Below are 26,810 nucleotides of genomic sequence, written 5' to 3' on the forward strand. Positions count from 1 at the left end.
GTTTTGCTAGCAAATCAAATGATTTGTATTTTCTATTTGTTTTAAAAGATACTGGGTTCTGACTTTAGGTTTACGGATGTCAAAAGCAATTGGCTTTTTAATGGATCTCTTCAGATGCAGAAATAATTTTGCAGTTGTTAATGTTTTGATATGCTTTGCTGTTTGGTTGTTTGGGTTGGGGTTTTTTTGTACATTGCCTTAATTGCAGTAAAAAGAAAATAATAAACACGCAAAATTTTAGCTAGATATCCAGTGATGAATTTACCTGAGAAATTTTGTGTATAATTGTCAGTGTAAGGGAGATGCACAAATCGGGTAAATTGCTAGATATTTTGTAGATGATAGATTTAAAGTAGTAATATGAAGAAGAAATGTTGATGTTATTTATAGACTATTTTAAACTTCATGGGGTATTACATTCTATGTTTTCTGTATTTTTTTTCCCTTTTCTGTCTGCTTTTGTTAAAAGCCAGGACACAGTCTTATTTAGCATCTCCAGTTTCTTCCTTGATATCTAAAACTTTTAGCTGCAAAACCCCAGAAAATCCTCTTAAGGCACAAGAATTTTTGCCCTTTGAAACTTCTGAATTTTTTTTAGCTACCAATATGATGTCATAAACTTATTTTTATACTAGTGCAAGGACTCTCTTTCATGAAAATATACAGAGAATATAAAAGTGCACACAATTTTCTTGGTTTTCTCTCATTTAATTGTTGAGATTATTTCCAGAATACTCCTTTCTTTTGCATTCTTATGTGTCAAAGCCTGAAGCTGTTTTGATAATCTCTCTGCAATAACGCTTCTAAACTTTTGAGCACTTTTACCTGTAGGGTGAGTTCTACTACACTATTTTGGAAGTAGTTAGCTGCCTTTGTTTTTCAGCTCTTGCAGCATTTGAATGGGGGTTGCCGAGGCTTACTGAGACTACAAATTAATTACTAGCTTCTATTTCATAGAAATTACCCTGCTTTAATCTTTTTTAAATTTTAGCCTTTTGAAAGATACTAGTAGTTCTAAATTTGAAACAAATAAAATTGAAATGAAGGATCACCTTGGGTTTTTTCCCTTCAGGCTTCACATGCACTGGGAGTGCTTCACTAGTTAGAAATTCTTGTCGACTCTATTGGCAGATTTTCTGAGTCAGCACATAAATGTAGAACAGAGGCATGCTTTATACATTTAATCATCTCTGTGTTCTATGAGTGAAGCTAGAGATACCTCTAAAACAGCCATGTAATTGTGACTGTACAAAATGCTTCTGCCATCTTCCTCTCTCATTCATACAGACTTTCCTCGTTCTGCTATGGTGAGTGAGTCCTGGGCCATAGCTGGGCATATGTATGGTTAGTCACATTTGTACAACCCATATTATAGCTCTACAAAGTGATAGCATGTCCTGTTTCTTAAGTAACTGAAAAAAGGTCCATTAAATGCAGTATTTTGTGTATTACTATATTCAGGCTGAATTAGGATCTGTAGAACAATAACAACAACAAAGTTATTGAAGAGTCAATAAATCAAAAAAAAAAAAAAATCTTTCCAGAGGGTATCATTGCAGAGCTTCAAGCAGATGTACTTTTCCAAGGCTACATTAGTTATCCTAAATCCAGAAGATGCTGCTATTGCTTCTCTTCTTTTTGGAGGCGTAGAAGTTGTGGGAAAGCTGTGATTTATCTTCATTATTACTTAGGTTTAGATACTGTTGCTCCTAATTAACATGGCTTAAATTAACATCTCTCCTCTTTGCAGCCTTCTAAGAATACTGATATTATAATATGATTCCACAGTGTCACAAACATCTACCTCACATCTGAAAATACCATTGGCATCTTTTATCCTCAAAGGACTAGGACTTTTCCTTCATGATAGCTATGGAAGTTAAAGCTTCATGTCCTGGAACTTGGACCTTGGGACTTCTAAGTTTACCAATATTTTGTTACAACTTCCACCTAATTTTACTGGAAGATGGGCTCAGGAGTGCAGCTATTGGCATTTACCTGTAGGGCTCAGTCACAGGTATCTCAGGGTGGGTTTAGATGGGTGTGGGTAGAGTTGAAAGGTTGTGTGCTCCAGCAGCAAGACAGACATTGCCTTTAGATGTTTTCACCAAGTTTTAAAACTCTGGTAGAATAAATGAATGTTTTACTTTATTTGTTCCTTTGATCAACTTTCTTCTCAGCCTTATTCAAGGTGAAATACATAGCCCTCACCAAAACTTTCCTTCAGCCAATCTGGAAAGTTTACCCACAGAAAAATCATAGGATAGTGAATTTGTGAACACAATATTTGTTGTATGACTCCTGTAGTATTCCACATTAGGAAAGCACGAAATTCATGTTATGTGTATTACTCTAAGTTTAAAAAGCATGTCTTACAGAAACAGAATATTTTGTGTATTTTAGACAAATGCAGTGTTCAACAGAAATTCAGAAGGCCGGGAAGCAGTATCACATGGATTTTTCCTGGTTCAAATAGTTTCTGAAATGTGAAAAGTCTAAATTTTTTGCAAGGTTAAAACTACTTTAAGGCTTTTTTTCTATACAAAATCACCTGAACATGTCTACATAAGTGAATTACAGAGGCAATACAGGTAATGACCAACACTGGTATCTGCTGGCAATGGAGTCATGTGTCCTAGGAACTCATGTAATGCATTAGTACAACAAACACCCCTCTATGAGATTTTCTTTCAGCTGGTCATCCATATGATACAGTTCTTCTGCCAAGAATGTCTGTACATTGACAGAATTGGATTGTTGGTGGAAAGCAGGTGAAAGGAGTTTAATACTTTATTAAATTCACATGATCTTGAAGTTTGATTAATACAAAGAACAAGCACATGAAAAAATTCTGAGATGAAGCAACCTGACTCTGCAGCTCTCTAACAAAGTATGTCTCTCAATTTTCTGCCCGTATCTCACTTCACTCAGTTTAATGCTCTTTCATCTCTCATCATAATAAATGCCCCCCTGAGGCAAATGAGCTTCTTGTCTTATTAGTGGTTTGTGGAGTAGCTCACCAGAAGGGCAGGCTTCATCAAATAAAAGTGCTTCTTAGATGACTCCATTAGGAATCCTTGGGAAAGAGACTGGCATATTGGAAAAGCGGTGCACAGCCATCAAATACCAGATACAGTAGTCTCTGGAAGATAGCAGTCCTTTTGCCACAACTCTTCACGTTTCTTATGAGAGCTAAAAGGACGTACAGTAGAAAAAAAAGTGGCATTATGCCAATCTGGGCAGTGGTAAGTCCAGTAGCAGCTTCACTGGTTCCAAGTGACTATATTAAAACGACAATCAGGCTTTGTATAATTTAGCGTGGACACTTTGATAAATGTAGCTTCTCTAGAGAGGAAAGGTGGAGCTTCTAAATTATACAACTGGTTGAACCACAGATTTACAGAAACAGAGACTGGAAAAGACCTCAAGACCTCATCTTGTGCATTCTGAAGCTCTAAGAGAGAATCAGCTGTACCTCAGAAATGAAAAAGTATTTTATTATCTTTATTGTTAATAAGATTTTCTTAATATAGAACATAAATGTCAGTCATAGCTTAAACCCATCACTTTGTCCACTACAGATTAAAAAAAATTAATGCCTCCTTACCTTTTTACAGGTAACTTATGTAGATGATAATTCTCATGTGTTCAGCTGGCCTTCCCTTCTTTAGACTGAGCAACCCCAATTCTTTCAGTCTTTCTTTTTTGGTTTTTTGTTTTGTTTTGTTTTTTGGTTTTTTTGTGGGTTTTTTTTTCCTAGACAATAGACCATTTTCTCTGCTCTTCTCTGGACTCTCTCCAGCTGGTCTGCCTTCTCTCTAAACAGTTTTGCTCTAACGGGGCAGAGCGCCACTGGTTGCTGTGCTAGCCAGAAATATAATAGGAGGTATTCCTTAATGTGTCATACAAGCAAAACAGTTTATCTTCCTAATATGCAGTTTGCATTCTGGCACACAGGTGGTGTAACACTACTTATTCATGTATAGTTTGTGATTGACTGCTACCCCTCTTAATTGCTTTTTGGCAGAATGGCTGTCTAATTGGTCATGGCCAGTCCTACATCTTTACAAACTATTATCCCCCCTCAGAACTTCATACCTGCAAACACAAGCGCACTGCAATGCGTTTTCTCCTACAGATAATTTCTCTTATTTGGCAAGAGCATTCTGAATTTAACATATCATGCAGTCTGTTTGCTGTTTACCTGGGCTCATTGTTATCTACACGGGTGAAGGATTGGTCCTTTATCCAAGTCATTAGTGACTTGTGCCGTTACCTGGCCCAGAACAGGCCTAGCTAGAATCTCACTGATTATATTTTTTGAGCATCATAGTGGATGATTAAAAACTAGAGTCTGTGGCTCTGTGTTTTTTCTCCAAGTAGTTTTGCACTCTCAGTGAAGTAATTTCACTTTACTTTTAAAAATGTTATGAGTTAATGCAATAACATTATTAAAATTAAAACATATTACATGATCTGCTGCTTCTCTGTTTAGCAGACTTGTTGCCCTGTTACAGATAGTAATAGCCAATATGCCAAAACGATAAAGCAATATAGCTTTGTTTTAAACTGTCTTTAACCTTTTATGAATAATTTAATTTTTCATTTATTCTAGTATTTTTCCAAAACTGGTCTCTTCCTTGTTTCCTGGCTTTTAAATATGAGCACTGTGTTCACCTCTTCGCACATTTCTCACACAGCTTCTGAGAGTTTTCAGAGGAAGCCAACAGCTCTGAGCTTGCTTCACTCCATTCTTAAGGTATCTTCATGTGCATTTCCTCAGGCCCCACTGTCACTGTGGATAGGACTAATTTCACCTAACTTCAGCTGCCTGAAAAATAGCCATCTGTATCTGTGCAGGGGTGTAGGTTCCTATCACGGTCAAGGGAGACTTAGTACAGTCAGTGACCAACAGAGAGCTCTTCTGGAGACTTGCTGTAGGGGCATACATGAGGATGAGGTGAACTGCAGTATTTCCAAATTATTCTCAGACCTGTTCTTTTCGTATTTTACATGGGTTCTTATAACTCATGTAATTACAGATCACCCTTTTATGAAGAGTGGTGGAAAATGTACTTCAGCCTTCTGCGAGTGAGCTATTGCTATGTTTTTCTTTTCCTTACAGGTTTATTTTCTTGCTATCCTTTATGTCCATCGCTTTTTACAGTTAAATTTGTGCTTTATCCTTTCTGACTTTGTTTCAGCATCTCATGCAATTCTTTCATATTTCTCCTTGGGAGTCTGACCTGGTTTTTACTTTCTGTACGTTTCCTTCTTGTGTTTCAGGTCACTGAAGACCGTGTTGCTTAGCCAAGTTGATCTCTGACCATACTTCCTATCCTCCTACTGTGTGGGATTGTTTGTGTTTGTACCCTCAACACCATTTCTTTAAGGAACTGCCAACTCTACTGAATTCCTTTTGCTTTAGCCGCATTTCCCATGAGAACTTACCTTCCAGTTCCCAGAGTTTACTGGAGTCTCCTTCTATAGAGTCCATTGGGTTTGAACTGATCTTTCCTCTTGTTCCTCATCTAAAAATAATATATGTTATCACATCACAGTGGCTCTCAACCAAATTACCTTTACCCTCATATTCCCAACCATCCTCCTTCTTGGTTGCTTAGCAGGCAGCCTCTTGGCAGGCTGCTGTCGAAGCACTTGGCAGGCCCTGACAGCTGCTGTAGACCATATGCAGGGAGTGGTTAAATGCTGCTCTTTGTACCCAGAGACAGACACAGCACATTGCTTTGTAATGTGCCACTGAAGATGCTAACCTAAACATTCACAGGGAAACACTTGCATCTTTTAGCCGGGCATTTGATCAAATCACAGACAAATACTACGTATATAAAGTGTTCCAGATGCTCTCCTGGGAAAGCGTCTGTGTGGATGCAGAAACACTTTGCCCAGCCTTTAAGTCCAGGAAAGGAGAAGACAAAAACCTCTCCCCTATTCCCTTTGCAGACCTAGGCATAAACTTAAAATAAGGTCTCTTTGGCCTGATCTTTCTTTACCTGAATCTTTATTTTCTATTTACCATTACTCAGAGGAATGGGAAAACTCCACTGAGATTGTCTGATTGGCGAGTAAAATTGGATTGTTACTAGCTTTTATGTTACTGTGATTTTCATAGTGCAGTCAAATCTCTCCAAAGAGAGATTTCTTTGTCACAGGATTGTTATTTTGGGGGATTTGTTTGTTTTTTAAAAAATATATTTAGAAATTGCCATCAAATCTCTCAAGGAATAAACTGAGACAGTATTTAGCTTTTGACATCACACCATGAAGAAGTGAATCTGCAGGGGATTTTTTTGGCAGTCTACTTTTTCATTGCTATAGCTCTCCTCACTTAAGAACAGGGGAGTTCAACATAGAGCTAAAAGTTGATGCTACAAGGATTCTGGTGCCTGAAATGAAGAGACAGAGACTTTTGTTCACTTTCTGGATTTGCTAAGGTAATATGCATCTTGACTCTTCTCATTTCAATAGTTTGCAGCTGCATAGGATTTTGTCAAATTTCAAGTGTTTAAGCAGAAATTTTCCATGCTAGATACCTGCCCCAGGGTAATTTTTAAAAGCCTTTGAGGAAAAATAGTTTATAGCTTTTTATGAAGGGTGGTTTGGAAGCGGTGCTCTTTTTTTCTTATCTTAAATGGTTCCTGTAACCTTTCCTCTAAGGAGTTCAGGTACATTGCAGGCTTTGGAAGAAGCATTTGAAAAATGAGTTTAAGGGGATTCCTCTTGTATATTCTCAGTGAAACCTCTGCTGGACTGAGGTGGCACAGAGGAGTAAGCCATCTGTTTGAAATAACAAGGCAAGCATGAGCAAGATTTTGGGTGGGGGAAATGTTGGGGATCACTGGCAAAATAGATTCAAAGAACAAAATCATCAGAAATAAACTGTGTCTTGATGAGTGGTGCGAAAATGATGTGGGAGGGAAAGGAAAACGCGTCAGTATCATTTGGGAGGTACTAAAATAGCTAGAGGAGCTGAAGTGCAGAGCCTGGAACTAGTTGAGTACAGAGCTGAGAGCGAGAAGCATTGGGGCTGCGTGGGAGGCTTGGAAGCAGGAGAGACAGAGCTGATGAGCTGGGCTCGGAAGCGTGGTTGGTGTGGAGGGCTGTGAGGCTGGCTGAGGGGACAGGGAGGAGTCTGGCAGCAGGACCAGCAAAGAGCTGGCTGGTGCATGGGGAAGGCTGAACAGCAGCGTCAGGGTGAGACTGATGGGCATTTGGGAAGCTGGAAAACAGGATTTGCTGGGCCAGCTGACTGGGGACGATACGAGGATGGCTTTTGGAGGTGAGGTGAGGATTTGCTGGACGCTGGGTTAAAATTTTGCCTGAGGAGTGGAAGCAGGGGCTGGGGAAGAAGGGGTCACACTTGGGGTGGAGGCCGAGGGAAAAGCACTGGTGCCTTGGCAGATACAGGTCCAGCAAGAGGGGAACTCAGTGCTGGAGAGCTGCTGGGGAGTGGGGTGCAGGGAGGTGGAACTGGGGGTAGTGAGAGTGGAAGACTCTGGGCAGGCCGTGCTGATGGTGGGAGCAGGGGAAGCAGGGATAAGCTGTGCTAGGGAGCACTCTCCTCCAGTGCCAGGAATGGCACCCCGCATGTCTGAGTCTCACCGTTTTGTTGCTGCCAGCAGGTAAATCTGACAGGCTTGGGTCTCGTCGTCGTTGATGCTGGGTTTGTTCCGAAGATGGTGACCTGCTGCCGCTGTCAGTTATTCCATTAGAGTGAGTACCATAAGATCAGTCAAGAGAGCTAAGTGAGTCACTACCGACAATGATTTTTGTACGTGTTGTTAGGATGCCACGTGAATACATTTTTCAGTAGTTTTTCAACACTCGTTTTTTAACGTAACGAAATATTCCACACAACTTGACACACTCCGTTTGCAGGGTGTAATCCTACTATTTGCTAACTTCTTAGTATGTCACAGACAGATACTGCTGTTTGGTGTGCAATGACAGGAATGAACGAATCAAGTTTACACAGGGAGATGAGATGACAAACAGGAGCGGATAGTGAGGATCTAGAGCTGGGTGGGACAAGGTGGGTAGACCTGAACAACAAGGGCAACATTGTTACCGACAGTAACTGGGAAGAGAAATATGGCAGGGAACTGTAAGACAAAGAAAAGCCAGAGACCTAGTTATCAACATAATGCGAAAAGCAGAGGGGTTTTGTGAGGCCCCATCTCCCGTGAAACAAGCCTGGAAGGCCATTCATTGCCACCGTGGTAAGTCTGCACCATGTTCTAGGCTTTTCTTTTGTACTCCCTTTTCTCCCTCATTTCCAAGTTTCTTACGCTCATCTTGACTCCCTAAAAGAAAGTGATGAAGGTTGCTCTCCCGTGGCTGGTTTTGCAGTGGTTTAAATGGCCGTTGATACGTGCGTGGGGGTTTGGAGTAAGCGTATAGATAAGAAGCCCCACAGCCCATTACCAGGTAACGAAGCAGAGGGGGTGGACTTTGTTCTCATATTATCTGTCAGGCCCCAAAAGTCCTAACAGGGCACAAACTGTCCCTTCCCAGCCCCTGGGGCTTCCCCCACCCTGCCCACAGGCCAGGACCCCAGGACCACCCATTCCTGCCCCAGCAGTGTTGCAGCAGGTCTGGTCTCCAGCTCCCCATGGCCCTGCCGAGCTGGACTCACCCACAAACCGATGTCACCATGGCTCTGCCTGATGATCTGGTCTCTTGGTTGAACCAAGCCACCATCTCCAGGTCTTTGCGCTGCAGGGTGATGATGGACCCGGGCTGGCGAAGCCCCTGCCACACTGGCCATGTCGTTACTGCACTTGGCTCCCAGCTTTTTGCCTTGCAGGGAAGAGCTGTCCCTCGCTGCCCCCTGAAAATATAATGGGAAGTGGCCATGCTTACGAAATCAAAAGCCCCTGGCCTTCCTGGCTAGAACCACAGAAAGGAAAACAGACAATTTCCATCACTTTGTAAGGGTTGGACTCCAGTGTGTGAGTGACTGCAGCGCATTTAATCTTGTTCTTCTTTAAATGTCTGTGGTAATTGATTGACAGCTTTGCATATTCCTTTCTATACTTATTGCCTTGAATTTGGTGTTCTCGATCTTTACTTCACTGATTTGTACTTGGCGTCTTTTCCACTCCCTTTCTCATCCTCCCTTTCCCACAGCACTGTTTGAGCAGGCTACACAGCCTTTCCATTTCCCATGGCCCCGGCTCTGCTACTTTTCCCCAGGTTGCTGCTCCCTGCCTCTCTGGGAATGTTTCTGTCAGACTCTCTGCTGCCTTTTCTCATCCACACTGTTTTTTGGGTTTTTTCCCTCCTCACTTTAGTTCTTTTCATCCCCAAATTGGCTCTTCCTTTTGCTTGCTTTTTTGTGGGCTGGTTGGTAACAGTTTTAGCACACTGGCAGCCTAACTGGTGTTGGCATCCCTGAAAAGAAAGATTTTAAGGAGTGAATTTAGGTGAAAAATATAATAGCTCTGTAGGTGTTTCAGAAATTTCTTCCAAAAATGGGGGCAGCAGAGGAGAAAGCAGAAGCTGTTTGTTTGTTAGCAGGGGCTAATGGTGGCAGGGGCTAGCAAGGTGACTGATCAGAAAGTAAAGTTGAGCTTTTAATACTGCATGAGAAATGACAGGTAAAGAAAAACCTTGGAAGGCAAGACACGTGGGAAGAAACAGAGAAGGAGAAACTGAAAGACAGGCATAAGAAGGCGGTGTAATGAGACTAACAGGCAGTTAGATGGTGGCGATGATGGAGGTAGCACCGCACTGCTGAGACCAGAAAGAAATCTGATGCAGTAACGGAGGGCTGAGATGACCACTGCAGGGAACAAGAGTTTTAGCTGGTGTCTGTGTTTGGAAATTGTGACTTTGTACCCACCTCAGTGCTGTGAAGTGAGCTATTCCGTAGGGCACCCCTGCCAGCCTCCTCCTCAACAGCCCCCAGTCTAACTCATATGCTGTCTCTCTGCCGAGCTTGTACCCGTTCCCATGTAACACCCTTCAGCCCTTGCTGCTGCGAGTGAGACGATGTCAGACCCTGGCCCTCGTTGGCAAAATGACCCAGGTTAGATGGTTCCTGCAGCCTGCTGGAGGTTCCTAATCGACTAATAACTTTTCCACTTTGTGGAGCAGGCCAGCCTGCTGGCCGAGACTCCAGTTTCTGGGATCTCCCTCCCTCCTGTCCATAGCAAGTTGTTCAGGAACAAGGGGGCTGCAGATCTGGGTGAGGAAGGGTCTTGCTTCTAAAGGCGCAATTCACCCTGTTAGAACAGCACTCTCAGAACTGCATCCAGCAAAGCTTGTTTTTCCTGTTCATTTTTTATTCTGGTTGTTCCTGGAGGGTTTCTACATGTCACCACCACCACCACCCCCTCCCTCACCTTCTGTGTTCCCATATCTATTTACATATCGGTGTGTATGTGTTTGCAGTTGTCTTTTTGAAGGGATTAACAGGGTTTAAGAACAGAATGGGGCTCAGGGACCAAGAATGTTATCTGTTCCCAGAGATTTTGCCTACCTTCCACTGAGCTGCCCTACTGGTACATTTTTTTTACTTCTGGCTTCAAATGTATCAGGAACACAAATAAGTATTGTTGTAATTTCATTCTTTTAATCTGAAAGGCCCACTTATCATTAAGTAGGGTGCAGGGGATCACCCCATATGCCCAGCTGTGACCAAGGTCTGCCTTGGCAAAAAATTAGCTTGAGACACACCTTTGTAAGTTTATCACCACGAGACTTTAAATTGTTATCAATCTACTTAGTTTACTTGGAGCAAATAATATGCCAATGTAACTGATGTTAATGTGTTTCTGAACTACACGTATGTGTGTCTATATATATATTCAAATGCATATAGATCAGAAATATATATATATATGTATATACACACGCACACACGAGTGTGTGTACATGTCTTTCTGTAGTTGGGTAATAGGTGCCATACAGAAAGACTTAACATTATTCAACATTTCCAGTTACAGAGCTTCTTATTTTTTCTAAAAGTATCAAAATACTGGTTTTTTTCAGATTTTTTTTTTTTAAATATTTCTTTAAAAATGGCTGATTTTCCAATTGCAATGGTTCAGCTGTTTCAGAAGAAGGATTAAGGAATGCTGTATTATGAGCCATTGTTTTAGCAATTCAACGACATACCAATGTACCAGTGATACCCGTTTAAGGCAATGGAATCTACTCCTTCAGCACCTGTACTATGAATAAACCGGCACGGTGAGAGGGAGAATGTTAATCTGAATGTGATGTGCTAGGTCATGTACTCGCATAACTTTATCATTAAAACATCTTTGGACTGTCTAAATATTTCCTAATTGGAAAAGTCCTAAAGATGCTATATTAGACCTTGTTTTGGTCAGGGGAAAAGGAACTCATTACAAAACCAAAGTTGATGGTTGGGTAAGTGTGAGTGTTTGTGGTGTAGCTACATATGGCATGAGCAGTTGAAGTCCAGAGCGCTAACAGCCATATGGGGTGGTTGCGGAAAGTCTAGTATCACAAAGTAGAGAGCAAGTATGAGACAAATGAACCAAGAGAAAGCAATTTAACAGACAAAATTATCTGATAACTCAGGCATATGACAATTTTGTGAAAGCTCTGGAGAAATATGATCTCATCATTGAGATAGAGAGCTCTTCTGGGTCAAATGATCTAGCCTGTGCAAGTAGGTTGCCAGCCACTCCTCCATACCCAGTGTAGCATATGGAAAAGGAGGATGTTGAAAGTAATGAAAAGCAGAAAATTGTATAAATTTCTTGAAGAAAACAGTAGGATGGAAAGATCATTTTAAGGTCAGCAAACCTGAGAACAAAGATATGAACAACGTGACACACATTTTTTGGGGGTTTGTTATGACAAGTGTGTATATTGGGAAGAAAAGAATCTTGACAATAGATTGTCAGAGGGAGATGGTAGAATTATCTGTTGGAATTCAATAAATATTCCTCCTTTTATGAGGGCTTCAGGCCTTTTCCCCATCTTGTGTGCACATGAGATGGTTGTCATTGCTTTCTCCAATAATCTGTTCCCCATTTGCTGCCACTCTTGGCTTGAGCAATTGTTCTGGTTGCTCTCACAGAGAAACTTTGGATTATGTTATAGGAAATGGATCTCACCAAATTGACTTGCAGTTTTTGTTTGGGTTTGGTTGATTAAGGTAGTAACACTGATATAGTGGATTAGAGTGGTATAAAGCATTTGAGTTGATACTGCACCATGTCTTGGCTAAGAAGCTAGTAAGCCATCAAATCGGTTGGACAGCAATGAAGGAGTTAAACACTAGCTAACTGACAGGCCTCAGCAAACCTCATCACCTGACGGAAATCCTTCAGAAAGGGTTTGGCAAGGAAGGGTCCTGTGCAGGTCATTCCTCTCACTGCCTGGTTTACTGCTTAGTAATGTCCAAGAGAGAGTCATAAAATGATTTCTCATGGAATCTGCAGAATTCAGTAAGACATGCAGAGTTGAAAATATGAAGCCATAGCTACATATAGTTGATCCATAATGAGGGGATCTGAAGAACAAGCGAAAAACAACAGTGCAGTGTAAGGCTGTTGTCTAGAAGATTTTATGCTTCATTAAAAATTAAAAACAAAACAAAACAAAAAGAAACCACAAAACCCCCATAACTATGTGTTACAAGAACACAGCAGATTAATGCTCTATATTTTGTTCTTAGTATTTTCTCCCCTCTTTGGGATATGTTAGTTCCAAAGAGACATTTAGATCTCTGACTCCTTGCTGTGTTACTTTTCCCCTAGAAGCCATTTCTGCCCTTTCCTTGAGTCCTATTCTACTGTCTTTCCACCTTGCCTGTGGGAGCCCATTCTGCTACCCTCTGGTTACAGCAGAACTAAACTGTTTAGTGTGGAGTGGTTGTGTTAATAGACTCACCACACCTTGACTGAGGAATGCCTTGTAGTTACCCAGTCACATTAAATCATGTTTAATTGAAGGTAGGATGAGGTAAAATGCAAGTAGAAGCATTAATTCATTACATCTAAAATAGACAACACAATTACAAGTATCTGGAAAAGACATAAGTGGAGAAATAAAAGAAGAAGTTCATCTGATCTACTGACACGGAATGTATTACAAAGGTGGGGTTTGTTTTGGATTTTTTTTCCAACCTTTTTTATTTCCGGGTGACTTGTCCCTCTTTTGACAAAATGGATTTCAGAATTTTCTTTCCTTCTATTCCTCAGGCTGCTTTTAGGTGATTTTCATCTTTGGAGACCTTGCATTACACAGAACTCTATATTGGGGTCTCCCATCAGAAAACGTCTTCAGAAAAAGCCTTGGGACTTCACCTTCAGGTAGCCACTGTGAATCTTCCTGTTGACCTTGCTTGTGGGTGGGTGGGTTTAGCTCTTACAGCCAGTCTGCACTTTGAAGTTTTCTAAGGGGTCCAGATGGATTTCACCTGTCACCTTGGAGCTTATTCTATCCCTCTTTATGGTCTGACCATTCTCCTGCATTAAAATAAGGATTCTCATGCTTCCACAGATATGCAAATGTCTTAGAAACAGAGTTGTCTCCTAGTGTTTGACTAGCTCATAAACAGCTTTGTTCCCCCAAGGAGGCAAGTCTCTTCCATATCCCTCTGGTGATTCATTGACATGTTTCAACATGAAATGTGTCTTTTGGCAGGCCTTATATTCTGTACTAGTAATTTAATTAAAAAATATACATGATAAGAGTATCTAAATAGGGTAAATTAGTCTATTTTCTGATTCCTGAGACAGGTATGATAATAACTACTCTGAGGCAACAGCGTTTAAGGTAAACGAAGCCCAACCTCCTCCTCCTAGGCATACTCTGACAAGGAGTCCCTGTACAGAATTATTTTGTGCCGTATTTATTTTAATTGCTATACAGTGTGATTGCATCTTCAAACCACTTTTGAGAAAGAATTAAAAGGGCTCACTCAGTCTCGGGCCCTGTGAGATCAATGGACAATCTGACTGACTTCAGCTGGCCTTGAGAGCAGCCTTTGGTGCATTAGAAGTCCATAGATGGTGCAGTGAGGGGAGAATTGATGTGCAGTGAAAAAAAGGTTGAAGGCCAAAGATCAACCCATATTTTCTCTTGTAGCCTTTATAATGGTCTTATGCAGCCAAGAAAATGCAAAAATACTGGCTACATGCCATCATGTATAATAATTCTGCATTCGTTTGAATGACTATTGTAACCTTTTAATGTTAACACAAGTAAATTGTTAATACATGTGATTGCAGATTTCTTCATAATATTGTTTGCAGGTCAGAGATAGTGACCTCTCTCAGTCATCTCTCTCCATTTCTCAGGTCATGCCCATGCTAAGAGAGATTTAATAACTAGTAATGCTGTTAACCGTGTGAGTTTGAGGATATTCTGGTAAAGATGTGTGATGTACCAACCATCAGCCCTGAAAGGAAGAAGCCTTGTGAGCAAGTACATTTTCAGCGGTTTAGCTAGTGCTGTCCCTGCTGCTGTCTGAGAACACACAGGACACCAGTTTCCATTATGGAGTTTCCAGCTGGAGTTCATGTACATCCACACTGTGGCGGGGGTGGGGGGGGGGGTGGGGGGGTGGGGGCACCACAAATAACTTCCAGAGTAGTCCTGTTGTATCTTTATAAAAACAAAACAAAAGGTTGAAGTTGCATCCTCAAGAAATCCAGGCAGTGATGGTTTCATTGCCAGCAGGTTCAGGGTGAAAATTTGAAAAGTGAAAGAGAGGCAGTGTTGCTTGACTTCTTTGATGGTGCAGACTTTATGGGACAGAAATAGCACGTTGTGTTTGCCAGTAGTTATGGCTTTGCACTTAATTTTGCTACTTCAAATAAAAAGTGACGAAGAGCTTTCTAATGGGGACAACACAGTAAAATGCACAGAGGACTTGAGAGCTCTCTCCAGGAAGAGCAAGAGGGCAGAACAAGTGAGCACAGGAGAGGAGGGAATATGCTGAGTGTCAGACTGCATTGGCCTTCTCTCCTTTTATCCATGAACATGGAACATCTCCTTTTCTGTTGTTTCCTTTGCTGCTTCTGTATGCTCCCTGCCACGGTGAACCACCCTGGGGCTCTTACACTGCAGCAGCAATGGCAGCAAACACACATACACTGCGGTGTCTTTGGGAGAGAGAGACTGGGAGAATTCATCTGTTGTTAGTAGTTGGGATTCTCTGCTGGAATGTGCAAGAGTTTCCCCTCCAGTGAATACTGATTTATTTGTACACAGTGGAAAGCTTCAGGGCAAAAGATGGGAAAAATCTCATCCTGAATGCATCATAGGTTTGTGGATAGGCCTGTTGCAAGTTGCAGAAAATTTTGCACTCCCAGACTCCAACAAATAAAACTATTTTTAAAAAAACATACAACTGTAATCCTAAGTGAGGTTATTGTTACACATTGTGAAGGGATAGTTTGCTTGGCAAGAACAGCGGCTTTAAATGAGAAGGGAGGAGTATTTGTTCATAGTTCATTGTTCTGAGAAAGGGGAAATTTTGTAATATATTGACATGGTCGTATTATTTGTCTGATTTAGCAGTATAATTGTGGTGAGTCTTTTTCATAGGAAAATTTCTACTTAATAGAAAAGCCTGTTTTATATGGTTTGAAAGGTCTTTCTGCTAGTGTGAATTATGTAAGAGAATACCATGTTATATCTGTTACATCAGTCATACAAAATCTAACTTGTATTACATTTCCTTGTTGACAGAAAGGCAGATTTCCACTTCAGAGATCTCATCATCCTCCTTCCTGTGAAAATAAAATGAATCAGAAGGTGTTAGTTTTCCTTCTCCCAAATTTTATTTTTGCGATATTTCTTTTTGGGTTTTTTTGTAAAAGACAAAAAAACCTAACAGGTGAGTAAAGAATTTGCTAACAAAGACTTAATGTTTTCTAGAACCAGGGACACCTTTCCCAAATGCGTTAGAAAGTAACTCTGGAGGCTACATGATAAACAATACTATGAAAATAGGCAAGGCCCTGTCATCTTAGCAATGTATGAGAGGAAGAGCACGACAAAAAACAGGTGACATAAGTGTTATAATATCGATCTTGCTTAGAGTAATATTGCTAACATGCTGAAATTTTTCATTTTAACAAACTTTTCACTAAGCAGGATAGTTTATTGCATGTTTGCTGTAGTGGAGTCTGGTGACAGTAAACAAAGCAATTGTTTTGGTGTCTTCATTAGCTTTTGTATGCAGGAAGATAGATTGAGTGCTATGATTGTCACAAAGATCTTATATAAGTCTACTTCACACTAACAGTTCAAATGTCTTCCTTGGTTGCAGGTGCTTTTCCTAATCCCACTGAAGATTGGCTGGCGATTCAAAATGATCGCAAAAGCACTCTGGCTTCCGTCTGCTTGAAGAACAACTTTCTAAAATCAAGAAGCAAACCGGATTCTCACATAGCAAACCAGCTCTTTGTGGAGCACAAACATAAATTTATCTACTGTGAGGTGCCCAAGGTAGGATGCTCCAACTGGAAGAGAACTATTTTTCTTCTCCAAGCAGATTTGAATGCAGAAGCTTCTGAAATTGAGCATGACCACATCCACCAAACCTCGCTGATCAAAAAGCTGGCGACTTACCCTCCTGCCACACAGAAGGTATTGCTGAGCAATTACACCAAAGTGATGTTCACCAGACATCCCTTGGAACGGTTGGTTTCAGCATACAGAGACAAACTTCTGCACTCGGAGCCGTTCTACAGTATCACTGTCGCTAATGAGATTAGGGCAATGTTCAGGAAAAACAAAAACTCTTCCGAAAAAGTGAGTTTCCAGGAGTTTGTCAACTTCATTATAGCAAAACCACCAAACGCTCTTGACATTCACTGGAAACCAATGTTTCTGCTCTGTGATCCTTGCAACATTCACTATGATATTTTGGGTAAGTATGAAACTCTTGCGTTAGACTCCGAGCACGTTCTGAAGGTCATTGGAGCACCAGAGAGCCTGCACTACCCCAGCTTGAAGAGGTATGGCTCAGAGAAACGAACTAATGGTGATATCACCTTGGAGTATCTCAGACAATTGAACTCAGAACAAATTGAGAAGGTAAAAAAATTGTATCAAATGGATTTTTTCTTGTTCAACTATACTATGAAATATAAGGATTATTTTTCCCTGCATAACTAACGTAGATTAAACAAAGAACAGTTTGCTGTGTACAAAATAGGCTGAACTTGTCCTCACAGATGTTTGACGGGTGGGTTGGTAACTGAATCCTGATGAGATTTTACTGGTGTTTGGAGACAGGGTTTATCATTCTAAGAACTCCTATAACAAATCCCTGCCATAATCCGTTGTACTGTACAGTACTTACATGAAATTATTGTCTTTCTGTTGATCATTAATGGTATAAGTTTGTTTCATGAAGACTGTTTATAGATGATAGATTTTGGGTTGTTGGTAAGAGATAGGGGAAGGATGAAGAATGTTGTTTTTCACAACTAATATTTTTAGAACACCATTTTTTTCCCTATAAATGATTTTAAATTTATTAGAAAACCCCACACGAAGTAATAAATAATCTGCTTTAGACTCAAACCACTCTTTGTCTGCAAAAGCCTCAATCATGGATCCTGTAGGAAAGAAGCAAATAACTTCAGATGCTTTAAGCTGCATTATTTGAACTGAATGCCCAATTATATTCCCCTCCAGCAGTGCTCTCACCACAGCCCACCGGCCTCCTCCCTCAAGCAGCGCAGTTGACAGCAACCCAGCCAGAGTTTCCCTTTTACCTCTTCAGAATCTTCTGATGACCAGGTCTGGTGTTCATGGTGGATTTGCAAACTCGTTTCACCACCTTTGTGAGCATTATGGTCTAACTTAAGAGGGAAAGTCTGAACAGCATATCTTTTTTAAAAAAATATCTGTTCTCCAAAAGCACTTACCAGCCAGTCAACTGACTGGCCAGCCAGCGCAGAAGGACAATATCTGGGTGTTCCCCATTTGTGTCTGCTGGAGCCCGTGAGCCCTTGGGACTTACCTGAGCATGACTTAGGTGGGCCAGGGTAACCTCAGATAATACCTTTGTTCTACCTGTTGCTTTCTCACCTCACAGGAGATTGAGTGCAAGTAAATGCTAGGATTACTGTGAGGAGAGCAATGAAGCATGTGGGAGAAGCAATTCAAACCGTTATCCACATTTACACCCCAGGTGGCTTTGGTTTTGGATCACTGAAGGTTCTATAACTGCTACTATACTAAGTATGAGACTTGCCCCATTATTTTTTTTTTTTAATCTACTGCCTAGTCACACTGAAAATTAGTTTGTGACCATTGTAATTGTAGCAAGTTTTAGAAACCAGTCATGAATATTAGCACCATCTTTAGGGGATGTCAGTCTCTCAGATGCACTTAGTTCCTCTCAGCTACATCTGCAAATGTACAAAGTCTTGCAGGCTAGTTTTGGATCCAAAGCTGGCTCGCAGCTTCTCATTACATAGAAGGGGACAGGGACAAAATAACTTAATCACACTGCAGCCACCAATCTGTACAGCCATCGCTGCCAGCAGCATGGCCAAGGGAGACGGAAAAGGACACTGGCAAAAATGGATGCAATAGGACTGGAGTCGTGAGGGTTGTGAAGAGAGCTCCTAGTGCAGGGACTGGGATATGGGGGTGGGCTACCCCAGAGGGAAGTTGCAGTGATGTATTGGATATCGGCATGGTGACAGGAGGAGGCAGAGGAAGAAGCTCTCTGCATCGCTCCTCGACAGCAGATGGTACACAAAGCCAGGGCTACCGTTGAGTACATCTGGCAGCTCTTGCGTGGCTGACTGTTCCATAAATAGGGCAGCTTTGGCACAGGGATAGATCCAAAGTAAGAAGAGCAAGCAAGAACAATAAAACATTTATTTTTTTTAAATAGCTTGTGATTTGATGCAGAGTGATTCATGGTTCTGGATCTTACCCTCACCACCACGGTATTTGGTGTCCCAACAGTCCTACTGTCCCCTGGTACTGGGTTGCTCACGCTGCCCGGGCAACCCTGTAGTTCACGTGTTTTGGGGTTTTTTCACTTTTTAATTGTGCTGAGGCAGGGCAAGCTGGAAATTACCCCCATAAAATTTGAGGTTTTGCAGAGGGATGCAGACTCTCTTTCTTTCCTGAATCAGAGCCATCTCCAGCTATGTGCTTCATCCTACTTTCTTTGCCAGATCATGCAGAGGAATAGAGGAGTAAGGTCTGCTTCATAACTGGCTTCTGCATGACAGATCCCTCCAGGGCTATAAGCTTCAGCAAAGATACTTTAATTTTCTGTCACCATCAGCCAGCCTAGGACAACTCTGAAGAAATGACACTTGCAGAGTTTGCTAGCTGTCTTTTCTACCAGCACTCTAGCGTTAAAGCTCCCCTCCAGTTTCTTTCTGGCAGCTGTGAGTGGCTTTCTGTTCTTATTCCCTTTCACGCAGGATCACATACTCTTCCTGCAGTAGTGACAAAAACGGATGGCTAATTTGTTCATCACAAGCACTAGTCAGTAACGGAAGGCTACCTAACAAAGCAGAAAAATCTCTGTAACTATTCACAATGGATTTCAGATTTGACATTTGCCTGTAGGAAACTCTAAGTAGCACATTGCCTGGACCCGCTGGCTGCTGTAATGCTGTTTGGCTGGTGTGGGTCTCTGCAGAGGACGTGGGTGTGCATGCCTGCACATATAACAGTTTTAGGAAGCAGTGCCATACAAGAACGGTAAAAGCTGTGCATTACCGATGCTAACAAAATGAGAATAATGGGTTGATATCTGTTGGAAAAATAGAAAAAATGGGCATTACATTATAAAGGATCTTGTAACGCTCCCCTGCAGCCATCTTTTAATGCTCAGGCCCATTCACTGCATTGCCATTTCTGTGAGCTTTAGAATACTTCCTAACACCGCTCCCCCCGCACCAGCTCCCTCCGAGAGCTGCTGTGCAGTGGAGCAGGAGTATGTCAGAGCTCTGCAATGTGTTTCAGAGTTGGTGAAAACAATGGTGACTTGCTGCATGTTCTAAAAGGCTTACACAGCTCGTGAAGATGGCCATAAGTCTGGGCTGAGCTCAAAAAATGAGTCTGCAGGAGAAAATTGCAAGGTCTTTAGTACTTGCATTGAGCTGGCTGTGTTTTTTAGTGGTAGCTGTCAAGCAGCAGTGCTCGCAGAAAGCTCTGGGCTAGAATATTTCCTGGTGTGTGAGCGACTGCCCTTTGCCCAGAGCAGAGTGGGGACTAGCACCTTGTTTTCTCCCCAGGTGAACCCCACGATTAATTCCACTAGACAGTATTGAAAGTTTGCTGATGAAAGGGCTCACTGTTATGTCATTCTTGATATTGTAATGTAATAAAAGTTGATGAGGGCTCTGGGCCTTGTCCTAGTCAGCTCACAAGCACTGCAAGGCACCTGTAAACTTTATGATGAAAATAAGACAACTGTCTCTTCATCGCCTGGGAAAGAGAATTCCTGTGCTGGCTTCCCTACAAGTGTACTGTCCGGAACAAAGGCTCTCAGCTGAGCCGGCCTCCCTCCTGCCTTTGCCTAGAGAGGAGCCCCCGGTGGAGCTTCTTCCCTTCGGGTGCCAACTCTGGGTGATGTTTTCCTGGCAGCAAGGTGGGTGCTTGCAGCTGGGAGCAGGAGTGGAGGCGGCATGGCAGGGCTTGGGCCCTGGGGTGGATTTTCAAATCTAGGGAAGGGAGTGCCATAATTCACTTTCTGATTTATTGTTCTATGTCTGTGATATGTTCATTGCTCTGTTTTGGGTTTAATTACTGTAATAAACTGTAGTGAGTTAACACAATCTATTTGTTCATCCTTCTCTGTAACATCTGTTTTAAAAAAAGATAGTACTTGGAGCTGTTCCGTCAAACTGTAACATGGACCACGTGCTATTAGACAGCAATAAATACAAAGCCATTTGGCTCTGCTTTGTTACATTAATATAAAGCTGTCTCGCGGGACTTCTAAAGAATTGAAAGAATTAACAAATGACTGTTCCAGTTTGGAGAAAAGATAGAGCTAAGTGGAGAAAGGAAGAGAAAAAAAAAATCTTGCGAAGTCAAGCTTGCAGCTTTCCTACCAATCTGTCTATCAGCAGTGAGGATATACGAGAGAATTTTCCCGTGCTCATGGATACCCCCCCTCCCCAATCCTTTCAGGACAGGTATCCACAGATGTGACATCACACTTTCTTTGTGAAAGTATTACAGATGTGATACACCATGTCACCAGTTGTTCCCTGAAGCAGACATTTCCTCCACTTAAAGGGGATGATTCTTCCCGTAAGTCCTCATTTTTCTGAAAACACTGTTTTCAATGGGAGTCTTAACAGGTAAACTGTGATTAGTGGTTTCTTGTTCAGAGAACTTCCCAAAGCAGGACAGCTGTGAGTGGAATACAACACGTGAGCAATGAGACTTTGAGTGCTTGCTGCTGCAGAAGTGTCCTTTGACTGAGGGGAAGAAGAGGAAAGATGTTGCACATCGAACAAACTGCAGCCCTCGCAGCTGGAAGGTGATTCTATTTCTGCATTCAGACTGTTAGTACGTCAAAAGTTTTAGCTCCATGATCTCTGGTTTTCTTGGCTTGTCTGTCACAGAGGTAGAACAAGAAAAAGAAAAGGAAAAAGGAAACAGGAAAAGAAAAAACGTTAATGTTTTGTGGCTGTGGTGTAGGCCTGGCATGGTTTCTCCCTGTCACAGTACTTCTTACCTCCCTCCCTTCTAGAATTCTATGCTAGGTCATGCTTTAGTTAAAAGAAAATTTATCAAATTATATAACTTGCGTAAATTAATGTAAACCAAATAAAATCAGAAGAGGAGGAGAATTTACCTGATGGAAGTGTCTGAAATTTCAGGAAGCCCTCTTCGCAGAAAGATTTGACCACGTGTTGAACGTGCAGTGACAACGCTGCTGCTGGTAAGAACTACTTTTATAGAAAAAGCTCAAGTGATCATGAACCTCAGTCAGTATGCTGAGATTAAAATTCCAGTGAAGCAGCAGGTCAAAAACCAGTGATCAGGTCTGTGAAAAGGAACCAGCATAACAGGGAAATAATCAAATTAATACAAATTATTTTCCTGAAGATTTTTAGCATCCAGTAACTGAATTGTATATTTTCTGGTCTTTGTTAGGTTTGTGTCTGGAAGGCTGAGGTTACGGGTTTGGCTTTTTTGGGGTCTTGCTGCACAGCAAATACTGCTGCACAGCAACTATTGCTACAGGTAGAGCCTCTTAGGTTTTGTAATTTTAAACACAGCGATGCTTTTCTTTGCAGTAATATTCTTTGTTGCTGTGCAGAGCCAGACGTGTCAGAAGCTGGATTTGTTCCCCAGGTTCCTGTTGCTGTGGTTTACACGCTGCGGGGCTCTGGGGAGTACCCTGCCTCCCCGCTGGCAGTGGCTCTGTGCTGCATGTCATGCATTCGGCACAGCCTCTGCCAAGGCTTGTCATTCTGCTCAGGTTCTGGGGTTTTGTTTGGATCTGAAACAGATTTGGCCTCCACATTCTGCAGACTGAAGGCTTAGGAGTTGATGAGAATATTTAGTCTCCCTAAAATTGTAATAATGCACATTAAAAACAGTTCTGAATTAGCTGTTTTAACCATTTACTTCATATATGAACGGTTCTATAAATTCTTTATAGGAAATTAAGTCTTGCAGCCTTATAAAGACCCTGTATTGCAATTGCTGTTTGCTTTGCTTTACTTTTTTTTCCTGACCTGTGTTCTAATAAACCTTGCATTTTGTGAGTTTAGAATATTTTTCTGTTTTGCAGAGCTTTTGTTCGTGTTGAATTCTCTCCAGTTCCAGGTGGTCTCCACCTCTCCTGAGCCGTGATGCCCGAAGCTGGGTGCAGTCCTGTGGCTTTACAAGTGCCACAGATTGGAAGTGTGAACTCAGGTACGCCACATATTACATTCCCATCTGTACTGTGAATTCCATGTCACCCTTGCACCAGTGCATTACCACTTGTGTTTTTAAGACCGAACCATAATCCAAACATCCCAGGACTTAAGACGTGGAGTCCAATCCAAGCTTTTGAACCTGGAGCTATTCAAACTCTCCAGCCTCATATGGCCAGACTTTTGGACATTTGGTTCCCCCTCCCCCGCCACTTTTGGCAGCTAGCACCCTTGGAAATGAGACGGATTGAAACTCCGTGTCTTTGGAGGAACCAATTATTCATCCCAGTTCATATGGGGCCACCTGGTGGTACCGGGCGGGCGAGGCAGAGAGGGCTACCCGGGAGAGGCCCTTGGATGGCTGATGTGTTTCACTTCTGTTTGACCTGACGTCTTCTATCTCAAGACTCTTACGCCTGTTCTTTCTCTTCCTCTGCTTTGCTCCCCTTCTCTCTCTGATTATCTCCCTTTCCCTGGAGCAAGAATTCAGTTGCGACTTACCCACTAGTGGCTTCTTTTCCCAGTGGTTTGTTCACCAGTTTGGCACAAGCCTTCCTCCCTACCTCGCTAAGACGTGAGGACCGCTTACCTTCTGACACTGGAAAATTACCTTGTGCTGCTCCAGCAGAAACTTCTGGTTTCTGTTTTGCACTTAGCTCCTCCCATGGTGAAAGCCTACTCTCTCTTTCTTTAGTTTTTGGCCTGTGACTAGGCAGGAAAATACGGCCTTATGGATTTGATTTATTAGTGCCCTCGTTAAGCTCTAACTGAACTTTATGGTTCAATGTTATTTAAAAATGAATTATGAAGACAGTTAATTTTCAGGTGCCTGCCTTTGAAAAGGCATGTTTTTTGTGTGCTTTGATTCACCTCTGTCATTGTTTCAGGGAGACTTTCATCCATCCACTCTCTTTGAATCTCTCTTTATGATTTGACCTCCCTGCGACAAGCTGACGCACAGGGTACGGTATACGGTTCTGTACAAACATCCGACCTGCCATGAGGCATTGTCTGCATGAAGTGCAGCTCAGTACCTCTTTTATTAATCTCAGCTAGAATTCTGCTGATGTACTTACAGGATGAAATCTGCACGTAATGTTGTTTTCCAGGAATCCGTATGCATGTGTATCAAAGGGAAAATGTTTTCATGAAAGTGACCACAACCTGCCTGTGAGGAAAATGCAGTTCCTAGAATGAAAATGAAATTCAGTAAACAAACCCCCCAGGCTCCTCATATCAGTGTCCCTGTATCCTATCAGCTCACCATTTCCATTTCTGAGGGTGCTTATGTCCTCATGAGGCAATTTCTCAAACTCTTCAGCAAGAAATTTGATAACATTGTAGGAGAAATAGGATTCATTATTCCTCCAGGTGGTACACAGACACACGCACACAACATTAGGTTCTAGTTAATAAATTTCATAACTAGTTAATAGTCACCCTCGCCAACTTAAGAAAAAACCCAAACAAACACAAAAGAACCCCCAGGCTGAATCCAAAGACTGTTTCTTCACATCCACAACAATCCTACTGGGGAAGCAAAGGTCTTCTCCTTGCAGTTTCAGAGAGGATGTGGTTTTCTTTGCTTTCCATCTGGTCACCATGTAGCCTGGCAAAATTGTACTTACCTGAGGCAATAATGTATCAGATGCACAAGTGAAGTACCCTTGACAATTTTTCTTTGGTTTTCTGTATTTTTTCCATGATGTTAAAGTCCATGATAACAGGGGTTTTATGCCAGTTAGTGTAGAGCATTTTTCCGCTAGTACTTTTGCAGGGTTGTTTTGTTTATCACTGTTTATTAGGACGAATTGTGCAGTCAGACCTATTGAAAGGATGGACCAGTGGAAAGCACCCTGAATTCAGGAGGTTGGAGGAACACTTGGCTGCGAAGCCACCTATTCTGTCAGAGGGTTCAGAAGAATTTACTGAAAGATTGAGCACCCCTGGCTTATAAATGTAATAATGTAGTTCCTTATGAAGAAGAATGGATGGTTTAATCCTGTCTTCCTTTCAGTGGTTTTTTTTTCCTGCAATCTGCTGTCTTGGAAAGGGAAACAGAGATGGAAATCCAATGTAATGATCTGCAGTCTCAGTTTAGTCACCGAAGAGAACTCTTTGTGCTCCTAGCAATGGCAGAAGCACTAACGGTAAGTGCCAGACGTTAGCTCAGCACAGGGACGTGGCAGCATTAACTTTTGCAGGTGGGTCCTGGGTTATTTGTTCATGTACAGAACTGAAGAATCCCATCAGAACAATGGTGTAGGAAATGCCAGAGTTTATCCACTGGGCTGGAGGAGAAGACAGAGGAATTCATATTATGATTTGAAAAAAGATAACAAATGAAACAGACAGATGGGTGGCCTGAGGGAAAGTAGACCCTCTCACGGTTGCCATTATTGATTTCCTTAAGCAGAAACTGAGCGTTAATATTTCTTTAATGCAAAAATCAGAGATTATTTTCCATTCAGCCTACAAGCGGCTTTACTTTCAAAATCGTATGAAAAAAAAAGGTAATTAAAAATTCGTACCTGTTAGCACCAAACAAGCTCGGAAGAGCCAGGCTTTAGGCGTACCTTTTACACGCTACTTTGCCGACTTTGTAGCTATTGCGGCTGCAGCACTCGGCGCGGCAGGTGTGCGGTGGCTCCCACTGCCGCGTTGGCCGGGCCCGCAGCCCCTTTGCGGGGGCGCTGCCGCCGGGGCCCTGGGGCGGGGCGCGGGGCGCGGGGCGCGGGGTGCGGGGCGCGGGGCGCGGGGTGCGGGGCCGCGCTGCCAGGCGGCGCCACTGAGCCGCTCAGCGCAGGCACCGGGCTTCACTCTGCTTCGGGGCGCTGCCCCGGGACCGGCACCCCCCGGCGCGACCCGCGGAGCGACCCCGGCAGGGCGGGGCGGCGGCGGCCGGAGCTGTCCGCGGTGCTGAGCCGGCCCCGCCCGCCCGGCCGCAGGGCAGGGGCACCGCCCAGCCCCCCCCCGCCAGGCACAGGGGCACTGCCCAGCCCCCCCACCCCGCCAGGCACAGGGGAACCGCCCAGCGCCCGCCCCCCCCCCGCCAGGCACAGGGTCACCACCGCCCAGCCCCCTCCCTCCGGGCACAGGGTCACCGCCCCACCCCCCCCCGCCCCTTCCCCCCCGAGGACCAGGCAGGGACCGCCGGCGCGTGCCTCTGTTGGCACCGGGTTTACGCCCGCGGCTTCGAGTAAAGCAAGGGTGGGCAAGCACTTCTCATGGGCTAACACAAAAAAAGCGGGGAAATATTTAATTTTACACAATGACAACAAAAACACCAGAGAAATCCTTTCCTGAATATTTTTGCCAATTATTTTAATCTTAATTCCATCTTGTATTTCTATTTTTATTCTATATTCCAGTTGATTCCAGAGGGCAAATAGTCAAGTCTTGTGAACAAAAGTCCTCGCCAAGTTCTTCATCATACTGGGATCCAGTCTATGGAGTTGGGACAATGCGGTGCCAACAGGCGTGCCGGGAAGGTGCCAGGAAGGTGAGCAGTGTTCCGGACAGGCTGGCACCCATTTGCATCAGGTCCCGCCAGAGAGCGCCTGTGCGGCCCAAACAGCCCTGAAGAACATTCTGAGTAATTTTGCACAAGCGCACACTAGACCCTTCCATTAAAACACAGCTGCTTGCTCATGGCTTACTGATCCCTCCTGCTTACTCTCCTCGAAATGCCCTCATGCAGCATTGCTGGCAGCACTAGAGCGCGTCTGTCGCTTTCCGGGATGGATGTATGTTTGATTCTTAGTGCAGCGCTGTCAAATGAACTGGCAAAGCAAACTGTGTGAACAAAGAAAGCTTTAACTTAGTAAAACTACCCACCCACCCCCTAGCTATTCAGTTGCTCAGTAAGACATTATAAGAGTGTTCCAGAAATTTCCTTCTCAAAAAGGGAGATAAAAGTCTGCGACT

The 26,810-nt window shown here is 42.8% G+C and overlaps 1 protein-coding gene across 1 annotated transcript; it reads left to right on the forward strand.

Moving 5' to 3' along the window:
* The first annotated feature begins 7,223 nt into the window (after nt 1-7,223).
* LOC102058664 (carbohydrate sulfotransferase 9-like) lies at nt 7,224-17,354 on the forward strand. The gene is made up of 4 exons (XM_005438711.3): nt 7,224-7,300; nt 13,206-13,316; nt 15,703-15,850; nt 16,286-17,354. Exons 3-4 carry the CDS (start codon nt 15,757-15,759, stop codon nt 17,134-17,136), a joined length of 945 nt encoding a protein of 314 aa, XP_005438768.1. The 5' UTR covers nt 7,224-7,300; nt 13,206-13,316; nt 15,703-15,756; the 3' UTR covers nt 17,137-17,354.
* Nucleotides 17,355-26,810: the final 9,456 nt, after the last annotated feature.

The sequence above is a fragment of the Falco cherrug genome, chromosome 7 (genome assembly GCF_023634085.1).
Source record: "Falco cherrug isolate bFalChe1 chromosome 7, bFalChe1.pri, whole genome shotgun sequence".
Lineage (NCBI taxonomy): Eukaryota > Metazoa > Chordata > Aves > Falconiformes > Falconidae > Falco > Falco cherrug.

Coding starts and splice junctions, on each gene's coding strand:
- LOC102058664 (XM_005438711.3), top strand. CDS start 15,757: ATGAATCAGAAGGTGTTAGTTTTCCTTCTCCCAAATTTTATTTTTGCG. Junction 15,851..16,285: donor AAGACAAAAAAACCTAACAG/GTGAGTAAAGAA, acceptor CCTTGGTTGCAG/GTGCTTTTCCTAATCCCACT.